This window comes from Galeopterus variegatus, unplaced genomic scaffold (genome assembly GCF_000696425.1).
Source record: "Galeopterus variegatus unplaced genomic scaffold, G_variegatus-3.0.2 Scaffold267, whole genome shotgun sequence".
NCBI classification, from domain to species: domain Eukaryota; kingdom Metazoa; phylum Chordata; class Mammalia; order Dermoptera; family Cynocephalidae; genus Galeopterus; species Galeopterus variegatus.
Window position 1 is genome coordinate 635943 of NW_007726378.1, and position 11088 is coordinate 647030.

Genomic DNA, 11088 nt, shown 5'->3' on the forward strand with positions numbered 1-11088 from the left:
GGCGGCCGGCTGCTGCTGCCCGGGCTCGGCCCGCTCCTCGGCCGCTTCGGGCACCGCCACGTTCTCTGCGTCCTGCATGGGCGCGACGCTGCCGCCTTGCCGAGCTCAGCTGCTGCCACGCTTCCGACTCTACCAGGCCACACCGCGCGTCGCGCCGGCTACCGCCGAGCCATGTGCGTGCGACGGGGGAGGCCGCACCAAGGTTGCGGGGCGGGGGGGGCACCCACCGCCCTGATCTCTCACCACGAACCCGGAAGGACTGAGATCCACACAAGTGTGTCTACCAATAATCACAGTGATGTTTCCGTGATAATGAAGTGCTCAATTCCAATCACCAAAGTTGTTTTCTTCAATCAATAAACTCATTAGGAGGTATAACGACCTCATTTGTGGTACCGGATGGTTCCGTCCAATATGGCAGCCACCCCATCTTCCTCCCGTCGGGCGCTGCGGGGAAGGACTGAACTATTTGTGGCACCGAAAGGAGGTACCAGAAATCATCTTGGTATGCGACTGCAAGAAAATATAACCTAACTCAAATATTACCACCACAGAAAACCGTAAGTTCAAAAAATGGCCCTGCTTTTAAGCAGGCAAACCGTTTAGCTTACATTGCTAAACTTCCCCTTTAGACGTCCGTTTTTTAGAGTCGTCGGTTTTTTAGATTCGTCTACTGACTGGGCAAAAGAACGGACGATTCTAAAATACAAAAGGAATTCTCGGCGAGCCAGAGATGGTTAACACTACTGCCAAGACGACTGCCTGGCACAGTACAAAAATGTAGGAGAGTTTCTTAAATCACTTACGCCCACCCCCACCAGAGCGGCCGTAACCCTCCATTTCCCCATCTGAGGGCCCCTGTGGTTCGGTCCTCCCAACGCGGCCGCCCTCCGACGCTGGAGAGCGCGGGTCACGTGGGCTGGGGGCGGGGCCGAGGCGCCTGTGCCGAGTGGGGCGCGGGCTGGCGCCAGAGTGACCGGGCTCCGACGCGACCGGGTTTGAGTTGGCCTTGCCGGAAGGGTATTTGGTATTTGTATCTCGTTTTCTGGTGGGCTGGAGGGCAACCGTTCATTGTGGGATGTTTTAGTCATCCTACGAAAGAACCAGGTGGAGCTGGCCGATTAGCTCGGTTTGAGTGTGGTGCTGTTAACACCAAGGTCCAGGGTTCGATCCTTGCACCGGCCAGGAAAAAAGAACCAGGGGGTTGCCAGGAGCTGGGGAATGGCATAGAGAGTTAGTATTTAGTGGGGCAGAGTTTCAGTATGAAAAGATGAAGTAGTTCTGGAGATGGATGGAGGTGATGGTTGCACAACCGTGTGAATGTACTTAATGGCACTGAGTTGTGCACTTAAAATGATAAGTTTTATGTTATGTATGTTTTATCATATAGTTTAAAAAAGAAAGAAAAGAACTAAAGTTCTGATGAATGATACTAGGTTTGAAGCCTCCCCACCCTACTGTCAACTGTAACTTTGGGCAGGCCACTTAGTGCCTCTGCCTCAGTTTCCCCATCTGTAAAATGAGGGGTGACACATTTTATGTGTGTGGCGGGTGGAACGGTTCCACAAAGGCAAACTAGTTTCACCTAAAGGCCAAAATTATCCTCCCAATTTCTAGTTTCATCTGTAGCTCTCTTTAGATCGCTGGGCTCTGCTAACCGTTTTCTTCTACAAAGTGCTAAAAGGTGGGGTCGGCCCGGTGGCGCACTGGATAGTGCGCCGCTTGGGAAGTGCGGCGGCGCTCCCGCCCGAGGGTTCGGATCCCACATACAGACCGGTTCCCGCTCACTGGCTCCCCCCCGCGCGGGAGCAACACTGAGGGTTGCGATCCGTTGCCGGACACGGAAAAAGACAAAAAAAAAAAAAACAAAGTGCTAAAAGGTGGGGTCGGCCCGGTGGCGCACTGGATAGCGCGCCGCTTGGGAAGTGCGGCGGCGCTCCCGCCCGAGGGTTCGGATCCCACATACAGACCGGTTCCCGCTCACTGGCTCCCCCCCGCGCGGGAGCAACACTGAGGGTTGCGATCCGTTGCCGGACACGGAAAAAGACAAAAAAAAAAAAAACAAAGTGCTAAAAGGTGGCCTATCAATGAACAAGAAGCAGGTATTAACAGAACAGCTTGAAAACAGCTGACCTTAGTTTGGCAGCTGTCTGTTACTTAAGGAAGAGTCTTCTGTGACATGCATGTGTTGCACAAAGTGGCCACTCATTACTGTTTGCTAGGGAATCAACTTGTAGCCTTTTCTGTAGGTAAAGTTATACACGTGCTTATAAAGCAAAAAGATGTATCTGAGAAGTGCTGCAACTGATACTCAAATTGTATAAGCACCTACTATTAGGCAGGCACTCTGTGTTGGGGGCAGAGTGAGTGAACCATGTATGTTTATGTGGTTTTGGTGAACCTATCTGATCGGCTTATAAATTTTCTGACACTGTATTGGTCTGTATGCGTGTTGCTATAATAATACCTGTGGCTGGGTAATTTGTAAAGAACAGAGGTTTATTTGGCTTATGATTCTGGGACAGCTGCATCTGACGTGGGCCTCAGGCTGCTTCTACTCTTGCAAAAAGGTGACAGGCAGCCAGTGGGTACAAGAAGATCACATGGCGAGAGGAAGCAAGGTGGGAGGGATGTTCCAGGGTCTTCTTAAACAATCAGCTCTTGAAGGAACTAGTAGAGCAAGAACTCACTCATTACTCCTCCCATCTAGGGAGAGCATTAACCCATTCATGAGGGATCTGCCCCTGTGACTCAAACAGCTTCCAGCACTGCCACATTGGGGATCAGATTTCCACATGAGTTCTGGGAGGACGACAATACATCCAAACTCCATCATACTCCTTTTAAAAGGTGAAGCCAAATTCTGCTCCCTTTAAGTGTGGGTAAACTTAGTCACTCTCTTCTCATGAATATGATGTGACAGACATGACTCTGTGACGAGTATGATCCTGTGTTGAGACTTTCAAATCTAAGTCCTAAAATTGATAAGCTTCCTCTTGGATCACTGGCTCTAAAAGAAGCTAGCCACCAAGCCGTGAGGACACTCAAGAAGTCTATGGCAGGCCCCAAGCATGGCAGAACTAAACTGTCAGCCAACATCAGCACCAAATTGCCGGACATGTGAGTGAGTCATCTTGGAAACAGGTCCTCCAATCCTGGTCAAGCCTTCAGAGGGCTGCAGCCCCAGCCAAGATCTTGAGAGGCACCTCAGGAGAAGTCAAACCTGCCAACACCTTGACCTTGGACTTCAGCCTTCAGAACTGGGAGAAATAAATTTCTGGATGTTTAAGCCACCAAGTCTGATTTTGTTATGACAGCCCTACCAGACTAATATGTTAGATTAAATATATCATGTGCTAGGTAAATGTGTCAAATACATGGAAGAAGGTCTGGAAGGACACACATTGAACTGAAAACACTGGTTGATAAGGTAAGTAGGATTGGTGTCGTTGGTCAAAGAAATATGTTAGTTACAAAATCAGGTGGTGGGTTTTAACTGTTCACTGTAAAATTTGTTCAAATTTTCTGTATGTTTGAAAGATTTTATAATAAGTTTTTGGAGGGGAAAAGGCCTGACGAACCAGCTTCAAGAGGCCCCTGCTAGAACAATTTGAGCCTCAAAAGGAATTTTTTTTAAAAAAATTGCAATTGGGCCAGCCCGGTGGCGCACTCGGTAGAGTGCGGTGCTTGGGAGCGCGGTGGCGCTCCCGCCGAGGGTTCGGATCCCATATAGAGACCGGTCCGCTCACTGGTTGAGCACGGTGCGGGTGTGACACCGAGGGTTGCGATCCCGTTACCGGTCACGAAAAAAGACAAAAAGGAAAAAAAAAATTGCAATTGATTGGGATACATAATACATGTTTAAATTCATTCGTTCATAATGCTATTAAGAAAAAAATCTTGTTTGATAATGGCTTAATATTCCTGGGGCATTATTTCATTATTCTGAAAGTAAATATAAAACTCAAGCAAAAAATATTCTTGCTTTCTTATTTAAACTTTTTATTTGAGAGTAACCAAATTGTTGATGATGGAAAGTTATTTTTTAGAGAAAATTCCAGCTAATAAAAGGATTAATAAAATTAGGAAGACAACATTTTGCAACCTTTAGTGGATTGAATTATGTCCCCCCAAAACTCACTGGAGCTTGAATTGTGTCCAAGTTTTATGTATTAGAAACATTCCCCACTGTGACTGTTAAAAGGTGGGAAATCCTATTATGGTAATTGAGAGGTGGAGCCTTGAAGAGGTGATTGGATTGTAGGACCGTGCAGTAGTGAATGGATTAAAAATGGTGGTCAGGGGCATGGTTCTGAGGGCTTTAAAAGAAGAGGAGAGTCTGTCTTTCTCTCTGCTCTCTCTGCTTCCACCATCTTGCAATGTGAGACCCATGGGTCACTGTCGCCACCACCAGAGGGACTTTGGACTTCTCAGCTTCAGAAACTGTAAGCAACAAATTTCAGTTTTCTTTATAGATCACCCAGTTTCAGATATTTTGTTATAAGCAACATAAATGGACTAATACAGCCACCAAGACCTTCACCATCTGTGTTCTCTGGACTTTGGACTTCCTAGCCTCTGAAACTGTAAGCAATAAATTTCATTTTCTTATAAATCACACAGTTCCACGTATTTTGTTATAAGCAACAGAAACAGAGTAATACACAACCCTTATGAAATAGCAATCTAAGCAATGATCCAGAAATGCTGTTGAAACCATTAGGTGAGAGGTTGATGGGGAACTGTATAATGGGTGGATCAGGATGACACCATCTGAATTTAAGGCTGTAAATTTCCCTCTAAGCACTATTTTAGATACATCCCACAAATTATATGTTGTTTTCTGTTGAAAATGTTTTGTAATTTCCATAATGATTTCTCCTTGTACCTATGACTTAGTTAGAAATGTGTTTAATACTTGTAGTGGATTGAATTATGTCCTCCCAAAACTCATTGAAGCTTGAATTGTATCCCCCACATTTTATGTATTAGAAACTTAGACCCCACTGTGATTGTTAACAGGGTGGGAAATCCTATTATGGTAATCGAGAGGTGGAGCCTTGAAGAGTTGATTGGATTGTAGGATCATGCCATAGTGAATGGATTAAAAGTGGTTGTCATGGGCATGGTTCTGAAGGCTTTAAAGGAAGAGGAGAGTCTGTCTCTCTGCTCTCTCTGCTTCCACCATCTTGCAATGTGAGACCCCTGGGTGACTGTCACCACCCCCAGATGGACTTTGGACTTCCTAGCCTCAGAAACTGTAAGCAATAAATTTTTTCTTTATAAATCACCCAGTTCCATGTATTCTGTTACAAGCAACACAAATGGACTAATACAGTACTGAAATATTTGGGGGATTTTCCAAATATGTTTCCAAAATTTGTTTCTAGTTTTAATTATTTTGTAGTCAGAGGATGTGCTTTGTATGATTTCAATCAATTTTTGAGTTTATCGAGATTTGTTAATATGGCCTGGAATGTGGCATAACTTGGTGAATGTTCCCTGTACCCTTGAAACATGCACTGCTGTTGTTGGGTTGTACATTCAATAAAGGTCAATTAGGTCGGGTTGGTTGATAGCACTGTTCAAGTCTTCTAAAACCTTTGTGATTTTCTGTCCACTTGTTCTATCATTTGCTGAGGGAGAAATGAAATCTCCAACTCCAATGATGGATTTGTCTGTTTCTTCTTTAGGTTTATCACTTCTTTTAAGTACTTTGAATTCTGTAACAGTTGCATACCATTTACGGATGCTTTGTCTTTTTGATGAATTGGCCCCCATAGCAGCTTACATATTCTTTTTCTTTCTGGTAATATTCCCTGTTCTGGAGTCTACTTTGTTTGATACAAATACAGCTGAACTCTAGCTTTCTTTTGATTAGTGTTTGCATGGTGCTGTGGATTAAATTGTGTTCCCTAAAAAGATAAGTTCATGTCCTAACCACGTGTACCTATGAATGTGACCTTATATAGAAATAGTTTTTGAAGATGTCATCAAGTTAAGATGAAGCCATGCTGGATTAGGGCAGACCCTAATCTGATGACTTATGTCTTTAATAGAAGAGGAAAATTTGGACATAGGGACATACACACAAGAGTGGAGAATGCCATGTGAAGAAGAGAACAGAGATGGGGGAGATACGTCTACAAGCCAGGATAGGTGAAAGCTGCTGGCAACCACCAGAAACTAGGAAAGAGACATGGGATAGATTCTTCCTCAGATCCTCAACAAGAAACCAACCTGCTGACACCTTGATTTCAAATGTTTACTCTCCAGAACTGTGAGAGAATAAATTTCTGTTGTTGTTTTAATCCACCCAGTTCCAAGCTTCCGATCAAGATGGCAGAATAGATGGTCCCCAGTGTCACTCTCTCCCACAAATCAACCAACTTACAACTATAAAAAAGCAACAGCAGCCAAGCTGGGGCTGCTAGAGCTCAGGGGAAGAGGAGGAGAGACCTACGGAGTGCATGAAGGTGGGAGAAGCCACGATGAGAGAAAGAAAAAACTGCTCTGACCATTTTGTGCCATGTCCACTTTAAGACTGGAGCCAGCAAAAGCCGCAGCTGTGCCCTTCAGATGAAGTTGCATGGAGGTGGCAGGGGAGAAGAGAGCCTTGGTGGTCTCCAGGCCAGCAAGACCATTAATAGGATTCCCATGTATCCATATAGGAGTGAGGAGCCACAACTGAGAAAAAGGAGCCACTCAGAGGCCGGTGAGTCATCGCAAAGGACCAGCACAAGGCCCATCCCATGGGAAGTGTTTGCAGCATGGGGGGTGGCAGAGATGGGCCCACTGGGGGAACACTGGGGCACAGCAAGGATAGCTGACTGGCACCCCAATCAGCGAAGAACCACTCAGAGGAGACTGGCTGGCCAGGAATATAAAATTGCATGAGGTGCAGTTTGCTGAAAAGACTCAGGCCCAGGTCAGAGTTCCTATACAACCCGGGTGCACCGAGTCTCTGGAGAGCCAGAAGTACCTATAAGGTCAACCATTAAAATCTTTGCTGCACAAAAACCCTTCCCCAGGGAATCAGCAACAAGGCAGCAATTTAGCTCAACCACACAGCTCAAGTACTGGTCCCCACAGGAAGTTCCCATTTTAGAAGTAAGCAAAGGATAAAAAATTAGTTCCAGCCCAGGCACACCACCAGCTCTAAGGAGCATGCCAAAAACATCACTTCCATGTGGGTGGCCCACCACAATAACCACAGCTGTTGCAAAAGCAGCTAGATGCCACAACCACCGCACAGATGGTCCGCCAGCCACTGGAGTGCATTGACACAAGGAGAGTGACACCAGCAGAGACCAAAGAAAAGAAGAGGATGTCTCTCTCCACAAAGCCCATTCCAGAGTGACAGAAGAAGCTTCTGCTCTATGATAATATTGGGGGACCTAAACACACCTCCCCCCATTGGACAAATCATTTAGACAGCAAATCAACAGAGTAACCATTACTCTTTCAGAAGGAGAGAAGAAATCTAGGGTTATCAGAGGTGGGAGGGGGAAGGCAGAAGGGGATAGGGAGAGATTGAACAAGAGACATAAAAAGTAAGTACAATTTGTAACAATATATATACTAGTAATATTGATTTGATCAACATATGTCATTGTTGAACCCCCAAAATATGCATGATCAATTATGATTCAATAAAAATTTTTAAAAAGAAATAAATAAAAATAAGCCACCCTATTTGTTGTACTTTGTTACAGCTGCCTGGAAAACTAATATATATGGTATAACTTTTTTAATCTTTTTATTTTTAGCCTATAAGTATCTTAATATTTAAAGAGAATTTTATAGACAGTATGTAGTAGTACCTTACTTTGTTAATTCATCTTATGATTTGCCTTTTAATGGGAGTGTTTACACCATTTCCTTTTAAGGTAAGTTTAGTTATGAATGGGATTAAATTTATCATTTTACTGTTAGTTTTCTTTTTGTCCTATCAGTTTTTTCTTACCTTTTTCTTTTCCTGGCCTTTTCTATTAACTGGCAATTTTTTATTCCATTTTATTTTAGCTATTGGTTTATTAGTTATAACACTTAATTTTTTTTTTTTTTTTGCTTATTACTCTAGGGATTACAATATTTTATCTGGAATTTATCACAGTTTACCTTTAGATATGATTTCCCTTTATCTATAATACCACTTTACCTATTTTCATCTACTCTCTCTCATCCTTTGTACTATAGGTGCCATGCATTGTAATTCTACTAGTATATACACAACAACATATTATTAGTTTTGCATTATTTATTTATTTATTTATTTTTAAGGTGAGTCAAGTGAAGCAGTGGGAGTGGAGTAGTTTTGTTTTAACCATTTTTTTAAGGGGGATTACAAATGACACCTTTTCTACATTTACCCACATATTTTCCAATTTGGGGTGTTCTTTATTCCTTTGTGCATATCCAAATTTCCATCTGTTGCCATTTTCCTTTAGCCTGGCAAGCTTCCTTTAACATTTCTGTAGTGGAGATCTTCAAACAGTAAACACAGCCTAACTCCTAGCCAGATACACGTAAAACCTTACACTAAAGGCCTATCCACCACAGTTTCTTTCTTTCTTTTTTTTTTTTTTAAAGATGACCAGTAAGGGAATCTTAACCCTTGACTTGGTGCTGTCAGCACCACGCTCAGCCAGTGAGCGAACCGGCCATCCCTATATGGGATCCGAACCCAGGGCCTTGGTGTTATCAGCACCACACTCTCCCGAATGAGCCACGGGCCGGCTCTCCACCACAGTTTTTATAACCTGAAACATCATGTATGCTCTCAACAAAAAATGACAAAGCATTCTACATGACAAGAAAAAACAATCTGAAGAGACAGAGCAAGAGTTAGAACTAGACTCACATATGGCAGAGATCTTTTAATTATCAGACCAGAAATTTAAAACAACTGTGATTGGGCAAGCAATGGAGCATACCTGGGGTCCTGAGATGGGGGCCGTGGGCTGCCACCCCTGCCTGCAAGAACATCTTAGAATGTAGTTGTTAGCCACGTGTTTCTTTGGGGTGTGTGGCTTGTCTACTCATGTCCATCAAATTTCTGTTTAGATTTTTCTAATTCATTTTTAAGAGTTCTTTATGTATTAAGGGAAAAAAATAAAGCTTTCTTCTACTCTTAGCATCATATACATTCTCTATCCTGAATCTAAGTACTACAGATAAATTGGTTTTAGGGATTATGTACTTTAATAATCTAGCTACCTAATTTTTCCTTTTTTTTTTTTTAAAGATGACCGGTAAGGGGATCTCAACCCTTGGCTTGGTGTTGTCAGTACCACGCTCAGCCAGTGAGCTAACCGGCCATCCCTATATAGGATCCGAACCCGTGGCCTTGGTGTTATCAGCACCGCACTCTACCGAGTGAGCCACGGGCCGGCCTCCTAATTTTTCCTTTTGTCACATTGTTTTTACTATTGCTATTATAAACATACTTTATTTTGTAGTAGAAATAGGTATGCCCATGGGCCGAGCCCGTGGCACACTCGGGAGAGTGCGGTGCTGGGAGCGCAACAGCACTCCCGCCGCAGGTTCGGATCCTATATAGGGATGACCGGTGCGCTCACTGGCTGAGCACGGTGCGGCTGGTCTCAAAAAGGACAAAAAAAAAAAAAAAAAAAAAGAAATAGGTATGCCCAAAATTCTTCTTTTATTCTTTAACATTATCCTGAATTCTTCACTTAAATTTATATTTTATCTCCAAAAATAAATAAACAACTGTGATTGGTATGCTAAGGCTCTAATGGAAAAAGTGGACAACATGCAAGAACAGGTGGGCAAAGTAAGCAGAGAGATAAATTAAACACTCTGAGAAAGAATCAGAATAAAATGCTGTAAGAAAAATGAAGAATGGGCCAGTTAGCTCAGTTGCTTAGAGTATGGTACTGGACCAAGATCTCTGTACTGGCTAGCTGCCAAAAAAAAAAATGCCTTTAATGGGATGGGCTCATTAGAAGGCTGGACAAAAGAATCAGTGAGCTTAAAGATATGTTAACAGGAACTCCCCAAACTGAAATGCAAATAGAAAAAAGAATGAGGAAAAACAGAACAAAATATCCAAGAAATGTGGGGAAATAACAAAAGGTGCGACATACATGTAAATACCAGAAGGAGAAATACTTGAAGTAATATTTGAATTTTCCAAAATTAATAACAAACCAAATGACAAATCTAGGAGGCTCAGAGTAGACCAAGCGAATATATTTTAAAATCCTACACTTAGGCATAGTGTTATTTAAAAGTGTTTTTTTCCCCATACCAGAGAGCTGCAAAAAATATAGAAATTTTTTTAAATGTTATTTTCAAGTGTATATTTAAATTCTAAGGCAACCACTAAAATGATTTTTAAAGAAGTATAATGTACTAAGAGAGGAGAGAAAATGTAATCATAAAATAATTCACCAGAGAAGGTGGAAAAAGAGAGGAAGATTTTTTAAAAATAAAGAATGGGGACTGGCAGGTTAGCTCAGTTGGTTAAAGCAACACCTTGTAACACCAGTGTTGAGGGTACCACTCCCTATGCAGGCCAGCTGCCAGAAGAAAAAGAAAAAGCAGTGAACAGAAAACCATTAAAAGCATGGTAGATATTAATCCAAGTATGTCAATAATCATAAATGTGAATGGTCTAAATACAGCAATCAGAGGATGAGAGATTGGCTAGCTGGCTAGCTCAGTTGGTTAGAGCTAGGTACTGATAACATCAAGGTCCAGGGTTCGATCCCTATACCAGCCAGCCACAAAAAAAAAAAAAAGGAAATACAACAGAGATTATCATATGACCCAGCAATTCCTCTTCTGGGTATATACCCAAAAGAATGGAAAGAAGAGACTCAATCAGATATTTGTTCACAGCATTATTCGCAATTGCCCAAGTGTTCATCAGTGAACGAATGGATAAACAAAATGTGGTATATCTATACAATGGAATACTATTCAGCCTTAAAAAGTAAGAAATTCTGGGCCGGCCCGGTGGCGCACTGGATAGTGCGCCACTTGGGAAGCGCAGCGGCGCTCCCGCCCGAGGGTTCGGATCCCACATACGGACCGGTTCCCGCTCACTGGCTGAGCGAGGCG

The 11088-nt window shown here is 42.9% G+C and overlaps 2 protein-coding genes across 2 annotated transcripts in view; one reads left to right on the forward strand and one right to left on the reverse strand.

The window, feature by feature from the left end:
- The window catches only part of EIF3B (eukaryotic translation initiation factor 3, subunit B), a 26839-nt gene extending 26761 nt beyond the window's left edge, over window positions 1-78 (reverse strand). The window contains exon 1 of the mRNA XM_008566756.1: window positions 7-78. Coding sequence (XP_008564978.1) covers window positions 7-78 — 72 coding nt within the window. The remainder of the gene's footprint in view (window positions 1-6) is intronic.
- SNX8 (sorting nexin 8) overlaps window positions 77-11088 on the forward strand; it is a 115898-nt gene continuing 104886 nt past the window's right edge. Inside the window, exon 1 of the mRNA XM_008566757.1 lies at window positions 77-173. Coding sequence (XP_008564979.1) covers window positions 77-173 — 97 coding nt within the window. The remainder of the gene's footprint in view (window positions 174-11088) is intronic.